Genomic DNA, 27667 nt, shown 5'->3' on the forward strand with positions numbered 1-27667 from the left:
CCAGTAGGGCACATGGCATGGGAAAGAGAGTAGAGGCTGTTTTTCAGCCTCCATTGCCCCATGGTTGGATGTGTTTGTGCAGGATGCAGCTGCATAAGCAAATGTCCCTATGCATCCCTATGACTTTAACAATTTTGCTCTTTTGGCATATATTTCAGAGGAATTTGCACAGAGGTCCATAAGGGACCACGGACAAGTACGATCGCGGCTGTATTACCTGATGTATTGGAGAATTAGAGGCAGCCTTGTTACCTAACACCTCAGGAATGGAAGTGAAGTGTGGTAGATGCCCCTTCTGAAACGCTGTGCAGTACTCAGAAGCAATGAACTAGAATATGCTTGCCGATCGCAACGAGGACAGATCCTTAAAAAGAATGTTGAGTGAAAAAAGTGGAAAATAAGATAATCTCCAAAGTCCAGTAGCATTATTTAAACATTTTTTAAAAATACACTGATAAAAATGCTGTACATTTCCCAAAAATACATATGGAAGCACAGTAGCATGAATACCTATGGGGTTGAGGATAGGGGTTGGGAGTAGGGGTGGGGATAAAGGGAGAAAATAAAACCAGATAGGAGTCTTACACATTTCACGAACCAAGGAGTATAATTATTTCAACTATTTGTACCTGAAGTCCAGAAAGAGTGGAGGCAGAGGGGAGAAAAGAGGGCAAAGAAACGGTTTTGGGAGTGGGATCCCAGAAGAAAGATTTTCGTGATGTGGTGCTACATACGTTTTTCCAGGATATCTTAAGCTCTGCACCCTATTTTTCTCACCACTAATATTAGATTAAATCCTTTGAAGACAGCATCTGTGGTTTCTCTACTTCAGCTGTCCCTCCGTGTCTTGCACATAGTAGCTGTTTTACAAGGGTTGAACTGACTGGAAGTGAGATTATTCCTCGTTGTCTTAGAAGGCAGAGAGTAGCCGTCTGTCCTTCCCTCATCCAGAAACTTCTGCTCCACATTTCCTTCCAAGCGTTAGTCCTCGGTTCTCCATGCTTGGCTCCCTAGTCCCCCACCGTCCTTTCTGGGTGGCCTCTTTCCATTCGCCCACTTCTTTCTCCTGGGTGTCTCCATCTGCCCGCACTGTGGGACTCCTCCCAGCCTCTCAGGGGCACCGCTCCCTTATTTCCTTGGCTCCGCCCCATTCGGGAGATATTTGCATATTTCTCTGAGGAACCCTGCCCAGGTGCCAGCCTCAGAAGCTCCTCCCCTTTCGAATTCCCGCTAGCGCCCCTAGAGGGCGTGTCGGTTGCCAGGCGACGGGACGACGCGCCGAGCGCGGGTTTCCGCTCGGGGCGGGCGATAGAGACAGCGCGTCGCGCCTTTAGCTTCTTTCCCAGACTCCCGCCCAGCTCCTGCGATCTCCACAGCAGCCTCTGAGGCCGCCCCCAGAGAGCATCAGGATGGCTGAGGTCAGGAGTCAGCGCCCCTCTGTCGCCTCTCCCTTGACCCCTCCCCATTGTCCCTCTCCTGCTGACGATTGTTACAAACGGTGATGCCAATATTCCCCCTCATCAACATCTTATCTGTCTGCACCCTCACTCACTCCCCCGCCTTTCTCCGTTGGCTCTGGTCCCTTTACCTCCTGTTTCTCCTTCAATTGTGTGGACACCCCCCTACCCCCACTGTGGCATCTGCGTTATGCTAAGTGTGGTAGGAAATTAGTGAATTCTGAAATCCACACGTGACATGCACCCAGCCCTAGATCTTTAGTCATGGAGTGATACCACAAGAGAGGCTCACACAGAAATATTGGAGATGTCTTATCTCACAGGAGAAACCTGGACGAAGGCTTCACAGATGCCTGCTGTTATCCCAATCAATGGCCCTTGTCCACCTGTCACACCCTGATTTCCTAACATATGATCACCTGCTGTCACACATCTTCATTAAGGCTCTTCTGCCCAACACCACTGCCCTGTGTGCTCATTGACTCCTGTGTTAACATCTTGTATCACCCCACCACTCCCCCATATTACAGTACACCCCATTTTCAGCCTCTCTAATGAGGGGTTATTTCTGCAACCCTTCAATGACACCCTGCCTGCCCCCCAGCCCCCTCATTTATAACCTCAAGAGCCTCGGGTCCCTGTCATTACTTGCCATTCACAGTCCCCATCCACTGTTGCCCTACCTAAATCCTTCATGGCCCCATCAGAGCCCTTCGCCTATCACCCATCCCATGGTCTGTTCCAGCCAGGACCAGCTACATGATTTGCAAGGCCTGATGCAAAGTGAAAACACAAAATCTCTTCAAAAATTACAAAGAATTTTAAGACAGAACAACAGAGCATTCAACCAAGAATGGGACCTTTCTGAGCAAGGGGCCCTGTGCAACTGACCAGTTTTCACTCCCATGAAGCCAGCCCAAGCCCCATCTTCTTTCAGCACCATCATGCTCCACACCCCCCACCCCGTTCTAGTTACTCCCTTGCTTCCTCTGCACCATTCACATCCCCTCATCATTGCTTTTCCTCTTTCTCTAGCTTTATAAATTCCATCTTCCTGTGATCAACACCTCCTTCCTTTCCTCATCATACGATCTCTTTCTTATCATCCGTCTTCCTCACTCCTGGGCTCCATCACTCTCATCTCTCTCTGACATCCATGCTGCTGTGGCCACATCACTTCTCCCCATTACCCATTGTCATTTGTATCTCTTTCTTTCCATTTCCTTTCTTCTTCCTTCTAGTTCTTTATTGTCCCATTATTGCTTTTGAGTGTTTTCTCCTCTTTTCTCCCACTAGTCATCTTTGTTTATTTGATTCTTCACTCCCAGTAGGGAAGCCCCAGCCTCCCAGAGGCACCACCCCCTCATTTCCTTGGCTCTGCCCTATTCAGGATATATTTGCATATTTCTCTGAGGAACCCTGCCCAGGTGCGGGCCTCAGAAGCTCCTCCACTATTTGGATTAGTTATTTCCATTTCCCTCTCTCTGTTACTCCTCTCGTTTCTTCCTTTCTTCTGCTTTTCTTCTTACTTGACCTCAGCCAACTTTCTCGCCTCTGCTTTCACAATTCTCTATTTTCCCTCTGGCCTCACCTTATATTGCAGTTCTCTTTTCCTTTTTCCTTTTCCTTCTCCTCACTAATTGATATTCCCAGAATTTAGGACAGGACAGTGCCTGGCACATAGCAAACACTCAGTGAATAGGTGAAGAATAAATAAATGCCACAGTTCCTTTCTGATCGGTTCATGTTGATTTCATGCTTCTGAAACAGATATTGTTATATACTATAACAATGGAAATATCAACTGTTTATTGGCCAAAGCTAAGAGATTATTTTTCCTTTGCTTTTAAAAGTAATATACTTTTTAATAACAATAAGAACAAATCTCTTTTGTTCCTAAAAGTTTCTTCAAAACTTTTCTTTCTTTGGTATTTTTCCATTCCTGTGCTAAGTGCCAGGTAAATAGGTAAAACTTGGACTGCAAACAAATCATTAGGCTGCTGATCAGGTGTTGACATTAATACCATTTACGGGGATGGAACCAAGAACATTGTAGTGATAAATTTTTGTGTGTGCTTATGTTTAGCATCAACAAGGGAGAAGCACAGAGCAGCAGCAACACCATATTTCCTTAATATGGTTTTTCTTCCTTTGTGGAATTATTACATTGTGGTCTTTGCAATAATCTGCTTTTAGTCAGGAAGAAAAACCTATGTGAATTTAAAATTAGTACTAAAGTTGTTATACAAAATGCTATAGATATGCTTGTGACTCTACATTTATTTTAATTTACAAAGACTGTGTTTTGCTTGCATGTCATCATTAGAGATTTAATTAATAGTACAAGTGTTTTTGAAAACCAAAAATATTTAGACTTTCTCCATATTGGGCAAGACAGGCTTGTCAAATAGAAGGTAAACGAGACTCCTTAAAATCTTCAGGGTGAATTGAAATTTTACTTTATTATTGGGACTAGAGATAGTTTCAGTTGGTTTCTTTCAGCAAGAGAGTATTGATACCAAGGCCCTTTGTAGAGAAGAATATTAAAACATAATGTCGCAAATGTAAGTAAGGCCTTGCAAGCCTTATGAGTCCTTTGCTCAAAAGTATTGAGTGGTTCCCTGTGGCTTGCAGAGTAATGCAATCCATACTCCTTGGAATGTAATTCAGTGTCTTCACTGTGTGTCTGTAACTCCCTAGCTAGTGTTTGGCTTCCTTCTCCCTGTCATACCTCTTATCCTTTTCTAAAATGTGCACAGACTTTTTTAAACCTTTATTTTAGGTTCATGGATAAATATGTAGGTTTGTTATATAGGTTAATTGAATGTCACAAGGGTTTGGTATACAGATTATTTCATCACCCAAGTAGTAAGCACAGTACCTGATAGGTAATTTTTCAGTTCTTTACCCCCTCCCACCTTCTACCCTCAAGTAGGCCCCAGTGTCTGTTCCCTTCTTTGTGTCCATGTGTACTCAGTGTTTAGCTCCCAGTTATAAGTGAGAACATGTATTTGGTATTCTGTTCCTGCATTAGTTAGGATAATGGCCTCTAGCTCCATCCATGTTGCTGCAAAGGACATGATCTCATTCTTTTTTATGGCTGAGTAGTATTCCATGGTGTATATGTACCACATTTTTCCTTTTTTGTTTTGAGATGGAGTCTCACTCTGTTACCAGGCTAGAGTGCAGTGGACAATCTCGGCTCACTGCAACCTCTGCCTCCCTGGTTCAAGCGATTCTCCTGCCTCAGCCTCCCAAGTAGCTGGGATTACAGTTGCCCAACACCACACCCAGGTAATTTTTATATTTTTAGTAGAGATGAGGTTTCACCATGTTGGCCAGGCTGGTCTTGAACTCCTGACCTCAGGCGATCCACCCACCTTGGCCTCCCAAAGTTCTGGGATTACAGGTGTGAGCCACTGTGCCCGGCCCATGTACCATATTTTCTTTATCCAGTCTATTGTAGATGACATTTAAGTCGATTCTATGTCTTTGCTACTGTGGATAGTGCTGTGATGAGCATACGCATGCATGTGTCTTTATGGTAGAATGATTTATATTCCTTTGGGTATATACCCAATAATGGAATTGCTGGGTCAAGTGGTAATTCTAAGTTCTTTGAGAAATTGTCACACTGCTTTCTATGATGGCTGAACTAATTTACATTCCCACCAGCAGAGTATGTTCCCTTTTCTCTACAACCTTGCCAGCATCTGTTATTTTTTTACTTTTTAATGAAGCCATTCTGACTGGTGTGAGATGGTATCTCATTGTGGTTTTGATTTGCATTTGTCTAATGATTAGCAATGTTGAGCATTTTTTTCATATGCTTGTTGTCTGTGTGTATGTCTTCTTTTGAAAAGTGTCTGTTTATATCCTTTGTCCACTTTTTAATGGGGATGTTTGTTTTTTGCTTGCTATTTTATTTAAGTCCCTTATAGATTCAGAATATCAGACCTTTGTTGGATGCACAGTTTGCAAATGTTTTCTCCCATTCTGTGGGTTGTCTGTTTACTCTGTTGATAGTTTTTTGTTTGTTTGTTTGTTTGTTTTTTGCTGTGCAGAGGCTCTTTAGTTTAATTAAGTCCCATTCGTCAATTTTGTTTTTGTTGCAATTGCTTTTAGCATCTTCGTCATGAGATCCTTGTCAGGGCCTATGTCCAGAATGGTATTTCCTAGGTCATCTTTCAGGGTTTTTATAGTTTTAGATTTTACATTTAAGTCTTTAATACATCTTGAATTGATTTTTGTACGTGGTGGAAAGAAGGAGTCCAGTTTCAATCTTCTCCATATGGCTAGCCTATTATCCCAGCACCATTTATTGAATACAGAATCCTTTTCCCATTGCTTTTTTGTCAACTTTGTCAAAAATCAGATGGTTGTAGCTGTGCCACATTATTTCTGGACTCTCTTCTGTTCCGTTCATCCCTCTTATTCTTTAGCCAACTTGGATACTTGCTTGGCACTGAGCTTTGCTCAAGCTTTGCCATCTGCTGGGAATGCCCCTTTTCTCCATATTCCCCTGTGAAAATTCCACTTTTCCTTCTGGGCCTGCTCAAATGCCAATTCTTTTCTAAGATTTTTTTTTTTTATTCTTGCTGCTGGGAATAATTCTCTTTCTGTGGGTTCATAGAGAACTTTGAATACATTTTATGATAGGGATCAAATCAAATTCTATGCTTTCATTAACTGCATTCATACTCCACCAGGAATTAAATATAAATTCCCTGTGAATAAGCTGTTTATTCTTCATCTTGGTATCTCTTACAGAATCCATCACAGAATTTATATATGGCAGATGTTCAGTAAATACTTGCTCAATGAATGAATAAATATATTAACCACACCCATTCTTCTTCATTATTATGTTGTACATAACAAGGAGTAGGTGGATTTGTTTGCTAGGGCAGCCATAACAAAGCACCACAAACTGGGTGGCTTACTCCAGTCTGAGCTCATCTTAACTTATTAAATGACTCTGTTCCAAATAAGGTCAGATTAGCAGAGTTAGGACTTCAAAATACCTTTTTGGGGGACACAGTTCAACCCCGAAAAGTAGAGAAAGAAGAATTCTGATATAACTCACTCTTAGGTTCTCATCTAAGTAATAGCCAGACTTGCTTGAATTATATCTATATGTCTGGGTTTGTATTTTGAAATAATTTGTTTCCCATCTAACCATGGAAAGCAAATGTGGAAAAGTTCCATGAGTATTGCACAGGGGCATTTTAGGACACCGTGGGGCATGACCTAGCCTACATTGCTGAGGGATAAAAATGATGGAATCTCTTTTGGAAGACAAGTCCATATTTCAGATGAGTTTCACTGTATATGTGATTTCATGATATCTATGCCAAGATCTTCCTATGTCTGGCCTCAACACACTGTGGCCACCCCCGCCGCCCTTTGCAGTCTTAGGGGCAATAAGAAGCAGGGCCCAATGAAAAGAGACTAGGGTTGGAATAATCATAACAGCTCTGAAAATTCATTGAATTCCTACCATTCGCCAGGCATTTGGCTAAGTATTTAACATCAGTGATCTCATTTAATCTAATCCTTAGCAACACCATGTGGTGGGAACTGTTATTATCCTAATGCATATATATTCTGCATATATATTCCAATGCCTATATGTATATATATGTAATGTGTATAAATGTATAATGTGTATGTGTGTATATATATGTACACACATATATATGTGCATAAGCATCAAGGTCTGAACAAGGATCTTTCCTTTCATATAATCTTAATTTTTCTGCTTATCAGTGGTTTTAATTTTGCTCGTATGGAGGTGTTTCATTCAGAGATAATAGCAGTAATTCCTTGATAGTAATGATGTAAATGTTGCAATGCCCTTTCCCATCTCTGCTTTTTTTCTATAGGAAAAGGGTGAAAAGCAAGTCCTGGAAGAATCTGCATTTGAAGAAATGGAAAGAGATTTTCAGGGAGTTCTTAATGAACTTTCAGGAGACAAAAGTCTGGAAAAATTTCGGATTGAATATGAGAGGCTTCATGCTGTCATGAAAAAGTCTTATGACAATGAAAAGCGTCTGATGGCCAAATGCAGAGAGCTAAATGCAGAGATTGTAGTGAATTCCGCGAAGGTCGCCACTGCCCTTAAGCTCTCTCAGGACGATCAGACCACCATTGCATCCCTAAAGAAGGTCAGTGATCTTCTAGAAATGGAATGAACCTGAATTTAAAACATCATTCTCTCATTACATTGGCACCTCTAGGCTGGTAGTAAATGAGTTATTAGGTAAAAATTTACATGATTTTATATTCATTAAGCCTAAGGAATAATGTTCATTCTCAAAGAAAATGATTTTTTAGCCTGGGTGAATCACATCATGCAGAAAATAATGGAGAATCTTACTGGCTTGGTTTCTGGGAAAAGATTTAGAGATAAGTAAATGCAATATTTGGAATCTCAATATGTCTTATTTGATGCATGATGAGTAATTTAATACCTCATGATGATAGTTTAACTGTTAAAGATATTTTCATATTTCTGCTTTTTCTGCTGTTTTAGTAAAGATTGCCTTGAGAATTCCCAGGTAGTAATTTTCATGACCTTTCTTCCTAGCACCCCTTTTCTTTCCTCTCAATCCTCCCAGTTCCTCATAATAGAAGAACAGAGATTCAGTCTGGGGATACTGAGGATGTATTGCCTTGTTTTACACTAGATTTTTTTCATCCTTAAATGTGTTGCATTATTTTGAAGGTAAAATATAAACGTTCCTTGTTGACTCATGGTGATAAGAGGTTGAAACATAATTAAAACCCTAAATATGAGAAACAATTTATAAAATTTTTAGACAGTTGCCTTGATATCATGCAATTAGATGCCACCCAGTTCAAATGAATTTCTAAGTCCAGTACTAAATATGGATTATCAATTATCTTAGAAACTATTCACTTTTAAGTGCTATTTTAAAATTTATTGTCATGTTAGCCTCCTAACTGGTCTCCTTGCCTGCAGAAGACATGTCCTTCTTTATTCCATCCTTGCTGAAAAACCAATATAAGAAGGCTTTAAGTCGTTTTATAATGGAAAAAAATTTTTTCATTGCAAATTTAAAAACTGATGATGGGCGGGGAGTGGTGGCTCATGCCTGTAATCCCAGCACTTTGGGAGGCCGAGGTAGATGGATCACTTGAGGTCAGGAGACCAGCCTGGACAACATGGTGAAATCCCATCTCTTCCAAAAATACAAAAATTAGCTGGGTGTGGTGGCATGTGCCTGTAGTCCCAGCTAGTTGGGAGGCTGAGGCAGGAGAATCACTTGAACCAGGAGGTGGAGGTTGCAGTGAGCTGAGATTGTGCCACTGCACTCCAGCCTTGGCAACAGAGCAAGACTCTGTCTCAAAAAACAAAACAAAACAAAAACCCCAAAACAAACAAAATCTGGAAATGGAAGTCATGAATGGATTAAAATCTAATTAGTAAAGTTGATTTGGATAAAACTTTTGTAATCTTTTTTTAATGTAAATATCTTTCATTTGTGTTGCTAAACATAGCACATATGGTTGCTACATAATAAATATTCCACAAACCGACATTTTGCTTTGAATCACTGAATTATTTGCTATAGTTACCCAAGGTAATCTGTCTAATGTAATAGTAACCATGAATTTGTTACATTAAATACTCTCTTCCACCCATTTTATTCCTTGTCAATATACAAGTGGAATATTTTAACCTAAAGCTTATAGGTTCTTATCTATTTAAAGGACCCACATTCTACTTGACAGAATTTTGCAAGAAAGTTAAGTGGTAGCCTAAAACTCAAAGCTGTTGTATATTAGTTGGTCATCACATTGCATTAAAGAAATACCTGAGACTGGGTAATTTATAAAGAAAAGAGGCTTACTTGGCTAATGGTTCTGCAGGCTGTTCAGGAAGCATAACACTGGCATCTGCTCAGCTTCTTGGGACGCCTCAGGAAACTTAACAATCATGGCAGAAGGCAAAGTGGAGCAGATGCTTCACATGGGCCAGAGCAGGAGCAAGAGAGGGAGAGGGGAGGTGTCACACACTTTTTTTTTTTAACCTTTTAAGTACAGGGGTACATGTGCAGGTTTGTTACATAGGTAAACGTGTAGCATGGGGGTTTGTTGTACAGATTATTTAATCACCAGGTATTAAGCCTAGTATCCATTAGTTATTGTTTCCTTATCCTCTCCCTCCTCCTACCCTTCACCCTCTGAAAGGCCCCAGTGTGTTATTCCCCTCTAGGTGTCCATGTGTTTTTATCATTTAGCTCTCATTTATAAGTGAGAACATGTGGTATTTGGTTGTCATTTCTCGTGTTAGTTTGCTAAGGATAATGGACTCTAGCTCCATCCATGTCCTTGCAAAGGACATGATCTTGTACTTTTTTATGGCTGCATAGTATTTCATGGTATACATGTACCACATTTTCTTTATCCAGTTTATCATTGATGAGCATTTGGGTCGATTCCATGTCTTTGCTAGTGTCAATAGCACTGTGATGAACATATGTGTGCATCACACACTTTTAAATGACCAGATCTCGTGAGAACTCACTCACCATCACAAGGACAGTGCCAAGAGGATGGTGCTAAACCGTTCATGAGAAATCCACCCCCATGATTCAATCACCTCCCACCAGGCCCCACCTCCAACATTGGGGATTACATTTCAATATGAGATTTGGGCAGGGACATACATCCAAATTATGTCATGTTGCAAAATTTACTGTTCGTTGCTCCTTTACTGGAACTGCTGTAATTCACTTTTAAGTATTTATGTCAATATTACACATTGCAGTTTATAATAGTAAGGAAGCCAAACCTGCGTGGGTCATTGCCTCCATTCTCTGTTATGGGTTTTTTCCCATATATAAGCATTTGATGAGAAGGCTTGGGCTTGAGTTTCTGAAAAATGGGAATTACCAAGGTTGTTTGGTACAATTAGGTAACAGTAAAGAACAGCATTGTGTGGGTTGTTCTAAAGCTCACATTGCCACTAGGAGCTCACTTGGGACCAGATGATAAAATGTATTTTTTATTTATAAATCTATCGAGAGGTTTAATTCAGTCTGTCAGTTTAGGACTTGGATCTATGATCATTCCTCATGTGATAAAATTTATTGTTTTTCCTTTTAATATCTGGACTTGGAAAGCACATAAACTTTCACTTCTAATTTTGCAAACCTTGCAGTAAGTGAGCCTTGTAGCCACACTTAGCTACACAAGAAAAAATACCCTCTGCCAGTCCCTACTTTATTTTATTTTTATTTATTTTTTTTTTTGAGATAGGGTCTTGCCCTGTCATCCAGGCTGGAGTGCAGTGGCATGATTGCAGCTCACTGCAGCTTCAAATTCCTGGGCTCAAGAGGTCTTCTAGCCTTTGCCTCCCTAGTAGCTGGGACTACAGGCCCGTACTACCATGTCCAGTCCAGTCCTCCTCTTTCAATGTGCTATTCACTATTGACTAGCTCATGTTAAACAATTTAGTCAATGCACATTTATACAACTACACTGTTGTTATGGTGTTATTCTGTTTGCTAGTTTATCTTGCATCTAGAACCCAGTTTGGTCTTTCTCACTGATATCCTATGGCCCATCTAGGAAATTGAAAAGGCCTGGAAGATGGTGGACTCAGCCTATGACAAAGAGCAGAAGGCCAAGGAGACGATTCTTGCTCTGAAAGAGGAAATAGTGAACCTGACCAAACTAGTCGAGCAAGGGTCTGGACTGTCAATGGATCAGGATAGCAAGTAGGTCATAGCCTTGTTGATGTATGTTGAACTTGCTTTTGCAGAGGCCTCCTTCAATAGACAGCCTGGGGCTTGCCAGTGTCTTCTTGAACATTCTCTGTGATACAAAACTCTTCTTTATTGGGTTCTCAGAGATTGTTTTCTGTCTGTTGCATTTTAAGTAATGCTCTTTACTCCACACCTAAGAACTTCTAATTCGTGGTTATCTTAAACTTCTGACTCCATAGGAATTCAGTAGTATAGTTTCAAAATGAGTAAGATGTTAGGTTTATTTATTTATTTATTTATTTATTTATTGAGATGGAGTCTTGCTCTGTCGCCCAAACTGGAGTGCAGTGGCTGGATCTCAGCTCACTGCAAGCTCCACCTTTTGGGTTCACGCCATTCTGCTGCCTCAGCCTCCCAAGTAGCTGGGACTACAGGCGCCCGCCACCTCGCCCGGCTAGTTTTTTGTATTTTTTAGTAGAGACGGGGTTTCACCGTGTTAGCCAGGATGGTCTCGATCTCCTGACCTTGTGATCCGCCCGTCTCAGCCTCCGAAAGTGCTGGGATTACAGGCTTGAGCCACCGTGCCCGGCTGGTTTATTTATTTCTCTCCAATTTGTGTAGAATATAAATGACTGATTTTCTGCCCAGAGTCCCAGCTTCTCCCACCTACTCCCCATGATCAATCTCATCACCATCCCTCCCACCTTCAGATTCTAGGCCAGAAAACAGAGCTGCTCTTCCCTCCTGCTGCTCCCCTATCTCTTAAAGCCACTGTCTTGTTGACTTGGTCTTCTAAGCACGGCCTTTCACTCCTTCTGGTCACCAGTGCTACTGCCTTGGTTCAGGCCTCCTATTCTCTGCCAGATTTGGCAGTAGCCTCCTAACCGGTCTCCCTGACTGCAGAAGACATGTCCTTCTTTATTCCATCATTGCTACCAAATTTAGGCTCCTGAAACACATGTGCACCTATCCCCAGCATAAACACTTTCAATAGCTACCCATACCCAAAGGATAAAGCCCAGACTCTTGAATGTGTCATCCAGAGCCCTTTGAGAACCTGCCCCAGTCAGCCTCTCTAGCCTCGTGCCAGCCCATCAAGTTGCTCACACCTCCATGCCTTTGTACATGCTGCTTTCCATGCTCAGAATGCCTTTTCTTCCATTCTCCCCATGGTCACCTTTTATGCCTCCTTTAAGACCCATCTCAAACAGTCTTAACTTCATCACCATCAGCATCACTCTTCCAACATCCTCTCCACATCCAAACTCCAATGACCACACAGAAAGTCACTATGTTTTCTATTTCCATAAGACCCAACATTTACCTCCAGTATGGCACTGATCAGATTGTATTGAAAATTATTTGTTGATGTGCTTCTCTACCCACTAGGCTGTGAACTCCCTGAAGGAAGACACCTTTATATCCCCTCCAGGAGCCCAGCACTGTATGGGGCATGCAAAACATGGCATCAATGAATGAATCAGGAATGAACATACACTTCCTTGGGCAGCCAAGGAAATTAACCAGATCTGATGTTGCTGTTTCAGTTTCTTATGCTTTTTTGATGTGTTGATCCAACATTGACAGATAGTTCTAAGTACAGGTGTTGGGAGAGGGAATAGGAAATAAAAACAGAAAATATGATGCCTGTAGTGTGGGCTTTATCTTCTTGTTAAGGAAGTCAAGCATATTCAGAGCAACTACTGAAGAGGAATGCGAGGGAACTGATTCCGATACGAGGCATTTTAAACAAGCATTGGAAGAGGGTGAGGAGGAGAACTGAAGAAACAATCCAGCCCATAATTTTATCTTTAACAGTGTGCCCAGGCGTAACTGTCTGTCTTCATAGTAACCTTAGAATTTGAGGTTTTATTTCTGGAGTAGAATTTGAGTGCAGATTTAAAGTTTCCTTATTAAACATTTGTTACATCAGAGGTGTTGGTAAATACACTTTGTCAAATTACTGTGTTTTGAGCAGTCGTTTGATGACTGTCAGCTGCAAGAGTCTGCAGTGCAAGTTCTCCTCTGCCTTCTCAGCTCCAAGAACTGCCTTGCTCTACGTTCATTCTGCTGCAGAGGTCGTATCAGACACTGAGCTTCCACTTGCAAAGTGCTAATTCTGCAGGAAGTCATGCCAAATCATATGGAATGGCTTTTGAAATTTGGAGGTAACTGGTTTACAATTCAAATCAATGAATATTATCACATAACCTCCAAAAATGGGCATCATGAATGATTTTCCCAATTTTGTTCTTTGTAACATTTTATCTGGGCTGCATTCATTTGGGAGAAACTAATCTCTTTGGGTAAATGGATAGAAAACTAGCAAAGCATATTATTTGGTTCTGTTTATGTTTTATTCTAGAGTTTATAGCTGTGATCATAGCCCTCCAGTGGATATATTAAACAAATAATTTCCTAAATTGATATCTGCTTAGGATTAATTACCAGAGTTCACAATAGCAACATAGTCTTATTGCAACAAATTCAAGTAATACAGAGGTGTGGAAAGTATCAACCTCCACAACCTTCCACCCTAAATTTTTCAGAGATAATCAGTGATATGTTTTTCTGGGCTTCTGTAAAAATGTCTGTAAAACACACACACACACAAACAAACACACGCACACACACATGCACACTCTCTCATGCACGAATAGACATTGTATTTTCTTAAAGATAAAAAAATAAATTATACTATGCATGTTATCTTGAGTACTTCTTTCCAGTTAACATCTCACAATCTGATCCCATATCATGGCATAAAGATCTTTCTCTTTAATGCCTGAGTAGTGTTAATCATTGACCTGACATCTTTCCCATGAAAATGAGCTCAGAGAATGATATGAAGGACCCCTGAGAGGATGGCCATTTAGTCTGACTCCTGTGTTCTTCCTTTTTAGCATCCGAGATTTACTGAAGTTCAAAGAAGAAGTGACAAAGGAGAGAGACCAGCTCTTATCAGAAGTGGTAAAATTACGAGAATCCCTAGCTCAGACCACTGAACAGCAGCAGGAGACAGAGCGATCCAAAGAGGAGGCTGAGCACACCATCAGTCAGGTCCGCCATGGAGGGCAAGAAGAAGGAAGATTTCCTTCCAGGGGATGTTTGTCCTTCCACAGTCTCTATTCCCTTCTTGTTCCTTTCTCAAATTTACCCCCTTGTGCCCAAGTGAAGCATCCTCAGTTCTGCTTATCTCTTTAGTTTGTTCTCTGGAGAGGAGCTTTACTTGAATTGAGCGACTTGATTTGTTCTTTCTCTGCATGCTCTGTCTGCGAAGTCACTGAGGCAGGCACTTCCTACTTACAATTCTGGCTCAAAAAGATGATCCCCATGAAGGCCAGGGGGCCCAGCACCTGGGGATGGTGGGAGTTGTTTCTTTGGCCCTTCTTATTTATTTATTTATTTATTTTTTATTAGAAAGCCATTTAGTGGACTCCTTCTGAACACTTGTATATAAAGCCTGAAGTCAAATAGATCATACGCAATGTGCAGTCCCCAAAAGAAAAACGTGAGACTTCTTTGAACATGAGATAAGAAAAAGGCTTTTCATAGAATTTGGACATCAGGATAAACGTATAGTGCTCTCTTTAGCAATATCCAGGGTCATGTAAAACACAATTTTATAGTTAGGGTAGCTAGTCACATTTATTTAGTCCCTATTGATAGAGAATCGGATGAATTCTTTCCATGTTTAATGCCCCTAGAACTCTGAGCTTCCATATGTATTTGATTTTGTACCATACTTTGTGGATTTGTTGCCCACCATCAGAGTAGTCATTTGGTTTCAAGGCCCCGAGAAACAGTATAGAATATTCCTGAAAAGTTTGAACACTGGGGCTCAAGGATGTCTGCCTTATAGGGGAAATGCTACTGCAAAGTGACTGCCCTGACAATCACAGACCTGAGAGAGCGGAGTGGGGCTTGGCTGGCTGAGACCTGCCATGGTCAGGGCTCATCTCTTTCTCTCTTGTCCTTCCCGCACCCTCTAGTTCCAACAAGAAATCCAGCAACGTCAGAACGAAGCTTCCCGGGAGTTCCGGAAGAAGGAAAAACTAGAGAAAGAGCTCAAGCAGATTCAGACAGACATGGACAGCAGGCAGACAGAAATAAAAGCCCTGCAGCAGTATGTGCAGAAGAGCAAGGAGGAGCTTCAGAAGCTGGAGCAGCAGCTGAAGGAGCAGAAGGTGAGTTGGGTGTGGGCCTTTGCTAAAAAACAAGAAAAACCCAGAATGGCACCTTTGTTCACACCCATTTGTGCATTTTGAATTCTCTTGGAAAGCAGCAAATTCCCTTCACTACTCGTGGTGATGATGTAAAACTTAGCATTGCAATTTGGTCTTTGAATGGCTCTTATGAGGTAGTTATGCCCCCCTTTTTAAATTTTCCAGCTCTAACAGGTTAATAAGTTTCTTTTTAACCTTTTATTGATCTATACTACACATATAGAAAAGAGTATATGTCACAAGTCAGCTTGATGAATTTTAACCACTCAACCGCATCTTGGTCACCTGCTCCCAGCCGGAGATACAGAACATTACCAGCACCCCCAGAAGCCCTTTTGTGCTCCCTCTTAGTCATTCTCCCCCTAGAGTACCACCGCTATCCTGAATTCTAAGCAGAGTTTGGTTTTGCCTGTTTTCATACTTTACAGAAATAAAATATTACAGGATATATTCTTTGTGTCTAACTTCTGCTATATTCTGTTTGTGAGATTCATTCATGTTGTTGCCATGTAGTTATAGACTTGTGATGCCCAATATGGTAACCCTTAGCAACAAGTGGCTATTTAAATTCAACTTTATTAAAATGAAATGAAATTAAAAATTCATTTCCTTGGTTATACCAGCATAATTTCAAGTACTCAGTAGCCACAGGTGGCTAGTCGATGCCATATTAGCACAGGCAGAGAATATTTATATCACTGCAGAAAGCTCTACTGGACAGAGCTCAGTAGACCATAAGCTCTCATTTCTGTGCAGTATTCCATTGGGTGAGTATAATAATTTATTTTTAACAGTTTTATTTTTATTTATTTATTTTTATTTTTATTATTATTTTCTTTTGATATGGAGTCTCTTTGTTGCCCAGGCTGGAGTATAGTGGCATGATCTCAGCTCACTGTAACCTCCACCTCCTGGGTTGAAGCGATTCTCCTGCCTCAGTCTCCTGAGTAGCTGGAGTCCGCCATCATGCATGGCTAATTTTTATATCTTTAGTAGAGACAGGGTGTCACCATGTTGGCCAGGCTGGTCTCAAGCTCCTGACCTCAAGTAATCCAACTGTCTCAGCCTCCCAAGGTGCTGGAATTACAGGCATGAGCCACCGCGCCCAGCCAATAGGTTTATTTTTAAGTTATTTTCAAGTTTAGCAAACTATGGTCAGTCTTTATTTATTTTTACTATGGTACTGTTTTTGACACTTTCTCTATTATAGCAGTTTAAGGTGGCACAAGTATTGGTAATTGTATTATGTTTTCTCTCATTTTTTAAAGAAGCAATTCATATAATTGAAAAGTCTTTTCTTAAATATGTTTTTCCTCAGGAAGCTTGTTTCCAAAGAATTGTCAAGCCATATAGCAGTTTTATACTCAAAAATAGATATAAGTATACCTTTTTTTGTCCATTGCTCTATTAATTTTATATAAAGTCAGAAGTCAAATAGATAATTTACAATGTGCTGCCTCCAGCAGAAAAACATGAGACTTCTTTGAGCATGAAACATAGGAGAGAGGCTTTTGGACATCAGGATAAAAACTATCCTCCTATGAAACACAATTTCATTTTTAGCATAGCCGGTTACATTTTATTTAGTCCCTATTGATGGAGAATTGGTTGGATTCTTTTCATGCTTAATTTTTGTGTGCATGGGAGTTATATTTTGCAGACATTACTTAAGCTGTCTTTCTATTTTTATCCTGCAATTCATTTGCTATCCCTCCACCTCCTCAATATTCCCCCAATAGAAATGAGCCCCCAAGATATAATCTTTTGTTTTTATAAAACCATATCTGCTCAGGATAGTCAAGGCAGAGAAGAGGAAAATCTGGCTGACACTGAACTCAAGCAGACATAAATCACTGCGCTGCTGTTCCATCGTTTTGAGTTAAGTTAGATTAAAAGAAAATTGTCTCTGTGTTAGTGTTAGTGAACAGTTCTGTTGATGAAAATGTTGCAGGCATGTTAATGCAGGATTTGCTTCTGAAGATGTAGCTTCCAAGCCCCGCAGCTTATAAAATCCGTTTGAATCTCTAGCTCATTTGCAATGATTATAGCAATTGTTGCGTATGCAAAGCCTGCCAAATGGCAAACAGACATTAAAATATTTATCCACCACCTGTGAACAAGACTTCCCAAGGCTCTCAGAAAAAAAAATTATGCTCACTGTGTTATTCATTAGAAGGCATCATTTTCCTCAACCGTTTAACATTCATCATATTTGAGTGCGTTAGTGCTTTCATTGGGGATTGAGAACAATTTCTACAAAGACAAAAACTCAGGGTTGCTGTTATCTTCCCAGGAGGTTTGTGGGGCCCCCTGTGTGTATATACAAGTATTGTAATCAGATTAAAAAGCATTAACCAGCTCATTCCATCCCTTTCAGATATTGAATGAGAGAGCTGCAAAGGAACTCGAGCAATTTCAGATGAGAAATGCTAAACTTCAGCAAGAGAATGAGCAGCACAGTTTGGTTTGTGAGCAACTATCCCAAGAAAACCAACAGAAGGCGTTGGAGCTCAAAGTAAACACCAAGTCACATGTCTGTTCCCTAGCTCTTCCTTCCTCATTCCCTATGAACACAGGTTTGCCTTGGCAATTGGAGCCCTTGCTTGGATAACCTGTGTTGGCTCTACTGGGTGCCTTGACACATCAGAGGCAGGTGCAAGCCTATAGTGATTGCTTTATGCCCAGAAGCAGAGTTTGATGGCTTCCATTCTTATAAAATTGCAAACCTGATTATTGATCATATCGTTATGCAAATGGTTTCCAAAGTGAGCTCAGATGTCTATCTCTGTAACTAGCCTTGCAAGAAACCAGTTGCTCAAAGCTAGAAATCCATTCATACATGTGAACGGCAAAAAAATTCAGATTATAGTTTACTACTTGTTGGAGAAGGTGGGATGGAATTGTTGGGGGAGAGACTGATACTACCTAGTGTTTATTTACAGGATTGTGGAATCATGATTTTCACTTCTGTCCAAGGTATACTTTGAGACAGATTTCCTGTTCTTCTCCTTGCTATCATTGAAGAGTGCTTGCAAATTAAGTTTAGATAACAATTTATACTCTGATATATATTGTATACCTACCTGCTTAACAGAGCAGCTTTATGTTTGTCACTTTAATTCTGAAAAAATCCATATTCCCTACTCTGGTTATGTTAGAATACTGGATGTAAAAAGAGTAGTCTAGCAAGAACCAACCCAAATGTCCATCAGTGAGAGACTGGATTAAGAAAATGTGGCACATATACACCATGGAATACTATGCAGCCATAAAAAGGATGAGTTCATGTCCTTTGTAGGGACATGGATGAAGCTGGAAACCTTCATTCTTAGCAAACTATCACAAGGACAGAAAATAAAACACCACATGTTCTCACTCATAGATGGGAATTGAACAACGAGAACACTTGGACACAGGATGGGGAACATCACACACCGGCACCTGCCGTAGGGTGGGGAGAGGGGGAAGGAATAGCATTAGGAGAAATACCTAATGGAAATGACAAGTTAATGGGTGCAGCACATCAACATGGCACATGTATACATACGTAACAAACCTGCATGTTGTGCACATGTACCCGATAACTTAAAGTATATGTGTGTGTATATATATATGAATAATACATAGATTTGAGCAGAGAACCATAACATTTTTGTATCACAATCTCTTTTGAGAATCTGATGGTAATACACACATGCACACACTTATTTGCATATCTTACATCTTGTGTTGCATGCATCCCAAAAATAGGAGAGGTTTCCAGGATTTTTCTGAAGTCTTAACTGTGGGGTCTGGATTAATAACCACTGAATTAGAACATCTTAGAACTGGAGGAGGCCTTAACATCAACTAATTTGAACCCTATAGGGTCTGAGGGTCTGACGCTGAAAAACTTTTAAAACAGCCCAGAATGGGTAGACTTGAAACCATTCTTTATGAGAATGCAATAAGTTAAAGCAGAGATGAGATGACTACTTAAGTCAAAATAATGTATTAGCCCCTAAGGTAAAATTAAAGGAAAAAGACTCATGCCATTAATTCTTTCCCTTAGTAGCATGAATGGGGCATTTTGAAAGATGGACTATTTCTGTTATTAGATCATGAGCCTGATGGGATTCAGCCTCTAGCAATAATCTGAGGATAACATGAACAGCTAATTTTAGTCTCTTCATTGTTATGAGCAGAGATAATTGCTAACCTTTGTTTGCAAAAGAATCCCAGCTGCTCTTCTAGTCACTTCTAATGGCAAAATTTTTAAAAAGTGAATTTAATTAAGATTTCCAAAATCTGGAAAGCTTGAAGTCTGTAGGCAAAAATCAGGTGCTTTTCTTTGCTGGGATTATTTTTGGGGGACTGTTTGCCATTTTATAGACTGCCTATTCATACTATGAAATATCTGGTCCACTTATCCATATGTATACCTACAGACTAACATACTTTGAGGAAGGAGGACCCCTTCTCTAGTGTATATAATTGACCTACAATGGCCCAGTGAGTTCAAAAGAGTGTTTGAATATTTTATAGGATGTTAATAACCTTCTGAGAGAAGTCACTTCATAAGTCCATGAAAATTGCTAATTAAATACTATATACAAAATTCACATATTTTTGATACATATAACTTAGCATTCTTATCTTATTTGATTCTACAATTAGTTGGTGTATTAGTTCATTTTCATGCTGCTGATACAGACATACCCAAGACAGGGCAATTTACAAAAGAAAGAGATTTAATTGGACTTACAGTTCCACTTGACTGGGGAGGCCTCACAATCATGGTGGAAGGCAAGGAGGAACAAATCACATCTTATGTGGATGGCAGCAGGCAAAGGGAGAGAACTTGCGTAGGGGAACTCCTCTTTTTAAAACCATCAGATCTTGTGAGACTTAGTCTGTATCATGAGCATAGCATGGGAAAGACCTGCCCCCATGATTCAATTACCTCCCGTTAGGTTCCTCCCACAACACGTGGGAATTCAAGATGAGATTTGGGTGGGGACACAGCAAAACCATTTCAGATGGTGACTTGAAACAAAATTTTTCAGTCTTTTTATTATTTTTAGTTTATAAAAATATAAAACATAACCACATATTTTATTCAGTGAACAGAGTTTTTAAATTTCTCTCAAAACCAAATTGTGTATGCTTGATTTAATCTCACAGAACAACTTTACATTGCCATGGGAAGAATTTCCTTTTATTGGTTCTGAGTTTACCATCATCCAGTTCCTGGCTCTTCGTTTACAAAGTGTCTCATTAATTCTTTCTCACTAATTACAGGCCAAAGAGGAAGAAGTCCATCAAATGCGCCTTGACATCGGGAAGCTCAACAAAATCAGAGAACAAATCCATAAGAAACTGCACCACATTGAAGATCAAAAGGCAGAAGTCGAACAGCTCAAAGAAACCCTAAAAAATCAGATCGTGGGATTAGAGAGAGGTAAACCATTTTGTGCTTTCATTCATTTAGAAACATTTTATTGGTGACTGATGTTATCTTGTAACCCATGTTTACAAACACAACCCATGCCAAATGAAATCAGTAAAACAACACTCACACTGGTAAACAGTCAATATGGGGTGGGTGGGGGGCATCATTTTGAATACCTTAAACTCTTACCTTAAACAGTTCTTCCACAGGTTCCATTGGCAAAAATGAAAATCCAGCCTGAAGTATTGCTCAGTATTTGTCCATGGAATAAACAGCATCTAAACTTTTATGTCTGAGGTTCACATGACCTGCTTTAGTTCTTCTTTTCCACAGAAGATAGTGGATACATTAGAATGAATGTCCTTCATTAGCAGTATCTGGGACAATATTGCAGTAAGAATCAGTGGAACAAAAATGAATGGCTTCTAACATCTTTTCTCTGTCAGTACTTTGCCATGTGGTGAACTCCTGTCTTACTCAGTTATAACCCACCTGTGAAGGGAAAATCTAAGTGTCACAGGGAGGTACAGAGAAGTCAGTAGGGACTCAAACCCTGGAGTCAGAGCTGCCTGGGTTTAGATCCCATCTCCCCACACCTGGTGGTTGGGGTGAAATAAGTGAACACAGAGCACTTGTGAAACTGAAGTGTGTGAGGCAGGAACATCTGTGTCCCGTTGACTTTACCCAGGTGGCTGTCAGTTGTCAATCACTGAATGAGACAACATACATAAAAGCACAAAAGCATATATTCCTCACTAAAAGTTAGGTACAATCTAAATCTCTGGATAGAATTACTAGAAATATTTGTCACTAGTGAGACTCTGTCTTAAAAAAAAATTAAGGCAGGGCGCGGTGTCTCATGCCTGTAATCTTAGCATTTTGGGAGGCTGAGGTGGGTGGATCACCTGAGATCAGGAGTTCAAGATCAGCCTGGCCAACATGGTAAAACCCTGTCTCTACTAAAAATACAAAAATTAGCTGGGCATGCTAGTGGGTGCCTGTAATCCCAGCTACTTGGGAGGCTGAGACAGGAGAATTGCTTGAACCTGGGAGGTGGAGATTGCAGTGAGCCGAGATTGTGCCACTGCACTCTAGCCTGGGTGACAGAGTGAGACTCTGTTTAAAAAAAAAAAAAAATTTGTCACTTAGGTCTTGGTGGATATTTTTCCTTCTAAGACATCAAGAAATAATGTTTTATTGAGATGCAGTTGCAGCCTATCTCAACAGTTTCTCTGTTCATCCATTCAATAAATCAAACCCAAACTGTGGGCAGGCATTATTCTAGGTGCTGGGTGCATGGAGGACTTTGCCCTCAGGATACCTACAGTCTAGTGTGAGTTTTCAATCTAATACTTTCTGTGACAGATATGAAGAAAAATGGAACTATAAGAGCATTTTTTTTGTAACTGGCTATCAAAACACTTCCATATTTAAACTTCTATTTGCTTGCAATAGTTCTAAGCTTTCGAAAAAGAAGTTTTACCCATTTGGTGTTAAGCCCAACTCTTCATCTTTAAATCATGTATACAAAGTTACCATTCTCTCTCTTTTGACTACTTTATAGGTGTCATCAACATTGTTATTTCTTCTTAGGGATCATGTTCTTTTGGTGTGTTCAATCAAAAAGTGGCACTGGGCATAACGGTTAGGAGCATGGGGCTCCTTCCTACATGTTAGGATTTTCTACCACAGAAACCAAAAAATAAACTGAAAAACTACCAGAACTAATAAGAGAGGTTAATAGAGTTCAGTAGAATGGGAGGTTATAAAATAAATATGTAGATATCAATAGCTTTTTTTCATACCAAAAAAAATCAGTTAGAGTATATGATGGAAAAAATTCTCTTCACAATAGCAACTAAAGTAATAAAATATCTGTGAATAAAGTTACCGAGATATCTGCAAGATCTATATATTTAAGAAACCACAAAATTCTATTGAGGGGTATAAAGGAAGACTTGAAAGATGGAGAGATATATCAAGTTACTGGATGAGAAAACTCAATAGGATAAAAATATAAATCTGTCCAAGTTAATTTATATATTTAATTTTTCCAAAAAAATTTCAGTGAGCTGGGGCCTGGCACGGTGGCTTACACCTATAATCCCAGCACTTTGGGAGGCTGAGACAGAAGGATCGCTTAAGGCTAGGGGTTCAAGGCCAGTCTAGGCAACATATTGAGGTACTCTTTCTTCAAAAAAAAAAAAAAAAAAAAATTGCCAGGTGTGGTAGCATGCTCCTGTGCACCTGTAGTGGCACATGCCTATAGTTCTAGCTACTTGGGAGGCTGATGCAGGAGGATCACTTGAGTCCAGGAGGTCAATGTTGCAGTGAGCTATGATCACACATACTACACTCCAGCCTGGGTGAGAGAGTGAGTCTCTTTAAAATTCAGTGAGTTATGTTGTATGGGACTCAAAAATTGATTCTAGAGTGCCTCCAGAAGAACAAACTTATGAAAGTAGAAATGAAATAGAATAGAATAGAAATGAAATAGAATACAAAATAGAAATGAAATCTGGGAAATAAGGGAAGATTTGCCTTCCCAGATGTGTAAATGTATTATAAAGCTTCAATAATCAAATTATGTAGCGATGATGTCCAGATAAACAGATCAATGAAAAAGATTGGAAAGGCCAGAAAAGACCCAGGATTATCATCTAAGGTAAAGTGTTGTTTCACACCAGTGTGCAGTATGGATTATTAAGAAAATAATGGCATGACAATAAGCTTCTGTTTTGGGGGAAAAAGTCAATACCAAATGTTGAAACCATAAAGCCAAGATTGAGAGATTAAATGAAATAAAAATCAAAATTGTCTATATTCTGTATTCTCTATAAATGAAGCCAAATTGACTAAAAGATTGTCAAAGCTCTTTATTATATGTGAAGGGCTTCTTTTAAAAGTCCACAAAAAAGGTCGGGAGTGGTGGCTCATGCCTGTAATCCCAGCACTTTACGAGACTTTGGTGGGTGGATTGCTTGAGCCCAGGAGTTTGAGACCAGCCTGGGCAATATGGCAAAACCCCGTCTCTACCAGAAAAAAAAAAAGAAAGATAAAAGTTAGTTGGGCATGTTGGCACATGTCTGTAGTCCCAACTACTCAGGGGGCTGACAGGCAGAGGTTGCAATGAGCTGTAGTTGCACACTCCAGTGTGCACTCCAGCCTGGGTGACAGAGCGAGACCCTGTCTCAGAAAAAAAAAAAAAATCCAGAAAGGATAAACATATTATGAGAGAAATTGGTAAAGGGCAAATTGGGCAATTTGAAAAACAGAAATACAAATAAATGGTCATTAAACATGAAGAAGTAGTAAACTTCACTACTAAGCAAAGAAATGCAAATTAAATACTGACATATTGGTTTTTAAACATCTATCAGACTGTCAAAGATCAAAGAGAATGATGATATCCAGGGGTGATTTGGGTGTGGATTTAAATTGCTATTAATTTTCTAGAGAGAAATTTGGCAGTAGCAGAGAAATGTCTTTTAAAAATCTCCTTTGATCTAGGACTTCTTCTACAGGAAAAATATGAGTAAGAACTTTCACAGGATTGTTGCTTATAACTGCAAAAAAAAAAAGAAAGAAAAAGATAAATTATGTATTTTCACACAGTGAAAAACCATGGAGTTATTAAAAATTCGGATGCTGATGCACATTTATAGTATGGAAAGGCATTTATTCTATTCTATGCTTGTTAATTTAAAAAGCAAGCTACAAAATAGTATACTGTGTGTACAATAAGCTTCTGTTTTTTGGGGAAAAGCTCAACACCAAATGTTGAAACCACAAAACCAAGATTGAGAGATTAAATGAAATAAAAGGAAAAATTTTCTATATTCTGTAATCTCTATACAGAATATGGAGTATACTATATATACTTATAATTTCCTTTTGGGGTGTATGTGTACTTACAAAATATATATATATATTTATAAATTATAGATATAAATATATTTAGGTTTATGTACACATGTATATTTACATAAGAATAAGCTGGAAAAGAGACATATTAAAATACTAAGTAGATTCTGGTTGATTTAAATTTTTTCACTTCCATTTATCTGAATTTCTAATTTCGTTCTGTATTTCTATTTACTTGTATAATAAAAAACATTAAAAAGAGCAAGGGGCCGGGTGCAGTAGCTCATGCCTGCCTGTAATCCCAGCACTTTGGGAGGTTGAGACAGGCAGATCACCTGAGATCAGGAGTTCAAGACCAGCCTGACCAACATGGTGAAACCCAGTGTTGACGAAAGAATCAAACTCTGTAAAATATTTTAAGAGATTTATTCTGAGCCACATGTGACTGACCATGGCCTCAGGAGGTCCTGAGAACATGTGCCCAAAGTGGTTGGGGTACAGCTTGGTTTTATATATTTTAGAAAGGCATGAGGCATCCATCAAATACATTTAAGAAATACATTGGTTTGGTTCAGAAAGGCGGGACAACTCAAACGGGGGTTGGGGAGTGGGTAGGGGGCTTCCAGGCTATAGGTAAATTTAAACATTTTCCGATTGACAATCAGTTGAATTTATCTGAAGACCTGGGATCAACAGAAAGGAAATGCTCAGGCTAAGGTAAAGGACTGTGGAGACCAAGTTTTATTGTGCAGAGGAAGCTCTTAGACAGCAGACTTCAGAGAGAGCAGGTTGTAAAATGTTTCTTATTGGACCTAAAAGTGTGTTTAGCTCTTTGTTGATTATTTCCTGGATCTGGAAAGAAAGGAAGGAAAACAAGGGAAAAGGGGATTCTCTATAGAATGTGGATTTTTCCCACAAGAGACTTTGCAGTTTCAAGGTACGGCAAGGAAATATATTTTGGGGTTAAATATTTCAGTTTTCTTCCTTGTTATGCCACAGTCAGATTGGAAAGTAAGTCATGATATACAGGGTGAAATAAAACCCATTAGATGAGAATTTATGGTTTTAGGGCATGACTCCCCCGACCTCTTAGATAGGAATTTGGGCAAGATAAAAAAAAAATCAGAGCTTGTCCTCACCTGTCTCTACTAAAAATACAAAAAATAATTAGCCAGGCATGGTGGTGCTGTACCTGTAGTCCCAGCTACTCTGGAGGCTGAGGCAGGAAAATCCCTTGAACATGGGAGGTGGAGGCTGCAGAGCCGAGATTGCGCCACTGCACTCCAGCCTGGGCGACAGAGCAAAGCTCCGTCTCAAAAAAAAAAAAAAAAAAAAAAAAAAAAAAAAAAAAAAAAAAAAAAAGAGCAAAGACATTTTGGCATTAGAGAAATCTTAGCCCTGTCACCTGTTGGCTTCAGACATTTGGCAAATGGATTAATCTCTGTAAGCCTCAGTTTCCATCTCTTTAGTGAGAGAGGGAGACCTACCTCACTTGGTTATACCAAAGGTCACATACACTCGGTTAATAGTAGTTTTATAGCTAGAGACGAACATGTAAAGCAGTTTTTGTTTCACTTCAGCTTTTGTAGATTCTCTTAGATCGACTCTACATTTATTATTATTTTTTCTCCCTGGGGGTTTAGAGGTGGAGGCTTCAAAGAAACAAGCAGAACTTGATAGAAAGGCAATGGACGAGCTTCTGAGAGAAAGGGACATACTAAATAAGGTGAGTGTGTTACAGTCACACTGGTAAATAAATGTCTTTCTTCAGCACTGTAATATCTGGCTATAACCAGTTGGATGGGAAAAGAAAACTCCAAGGCAAACAGAAGTGGATTAGAATAAATAATAGTGCTTAATTTTCCTCTAAGCCACTGCCTACAGTCTACCATTCACTGGCTATGAATTGCAATTGCATTATCACCTGAGAACACAAAAAGACTTTGGGGAATTAGCATATAAGCCAGGAGGAGATTTCAGAGTGTTTTGTGGATTCTTGTTTTCATTGCTGGTGTGCTATCTGGCATCCTAAGCAGTTAATCAACATTTGTGAATTTAATATCTATAATCGGCAACTTTTGCTAATCCAAAAATTACAAGCGAGTGCTAACTGAATTTTAACTCTGAGGTGTTAGGTGTAGGAATGGCAGGTCTAAGCTTTCCTCCATCTTTTCAGGGTTGTTGTAGGTTTTGGTTTTTGTTTTCTGTCCTTATCTTGTCAGACCTTCCAGCTCAGTGTGGTCCAAAGCTAAGGGAGGGGTTATGGGAGCTTGAAGGCAGAGATCTGAAGATTCTCCATTAAATGTAGGACCCCTCCTTTTTCCTATCCCACTTCCTGAAGATTTTTTCCATTGACAGTCACTTTTAGGAGTTTAACTACAGGGATTTAGGGTAAATTTTCCTGCTCAAGGATTTCTTCCAGGGAGGAAGCAACCACAGGCCAGGTGTGGATGGTGGGAGGGTTGTGGGGGATGGTGGCAGGGTGCTTCTATAATAGCCGTGTGGCTTTCAGCCAAGACAGTTTCATCTCATCAAAGCAGAAACGGTCTATATTTGTTCATTCTGACTTTCATTATTTCTTTGGGTTTCCCAGAATCAAACAAATGTTAACAAAATACACTATACTTTAGCCTAAAATAGACTATTCAGGGAATCTCAGGAATTGATAGATTAGATCTTCACATGCTAATCACTTTTAAAGAAAATCACTGAAGTGGTTTTTTTCTTGGACAATCTTGGAAATTGCTTTTTATTTTATACATTTGTACATATAAACAATAATGTTGGATTTAGATGATTAAATTTATATTCAACACACATTTAATCCATTTGTATTTTATATGTACTGATAAACAACCAATATGTTTTCTGCCATGATAAGACATGTAGCACAATAGTAATTTTACATTTATTTGTTGATTTGATTAATGTCCATTCTTCCTTTAGGGCAGG

The 27667-nt window shown here is 39.6% G+C and overlaps 1 protein-coding gene across 1 annotated transcript in view; it reads left to right on the forward strand.

The window, feature by feature from the left end:
* The first annotated feature begins 1264 nt into the window (after positions 1 to 1264).
* CFAP58 (cilia and flagella associated protein 58) overlaps positions 1265 to 27667 on the forward strand; it is a 111651-nt gene continuing 85248 nt past the window's right edge. Inside the window, exons 1-8 of the mRNA XM_050804910.1 lie at positions 1265 to 1418; positions 7343 to 7624; positions 11058 to 11206; positions 14098 to 14254; positions 15187 to 15381; positions 17798 to 17935; positions 20701 to 20860; positions 26359 to 26441. Coding sequence (XP_050660867.1) covers positions 1410 to 1418; positions 7343 to 7624; positions 11058 to 11206; positions 14098 to 14254; positions 15187 to 15381; positions 17798 to 17935; positions 20701 to 20860; positions 26359 to 26441 — 1173 coding nt within the window. The 5' untranslated portion in view covers positions 1265 to 1409. The remainder of the gene's footprint in view (positions 1419 to 7342; positions 7625 to 11057; positions 11207 to 14097; positions 14255 to 15186; positions 15382 to 17797; positions 17936 to 20700; positions 20861 to 26358; positions 26442 to 27667) is intronic.

The sequence above is a fragment of the Macaca thibetana genome, chromosome 9, assembly GCF_024542745.1.
Source record: "Macaca thibetana thibetana isolate TM-01 chromosome 9, ASM2454274v1, whole genome shotgun sequence".
In the NCBI taxonomy this organism is placed as follows: domain Eukaryota; kingdom Metazoa; phylum Chordata; class Mammalia; order Primates; family Cercopithecidae; genus Macaca; species Macaca thibetana.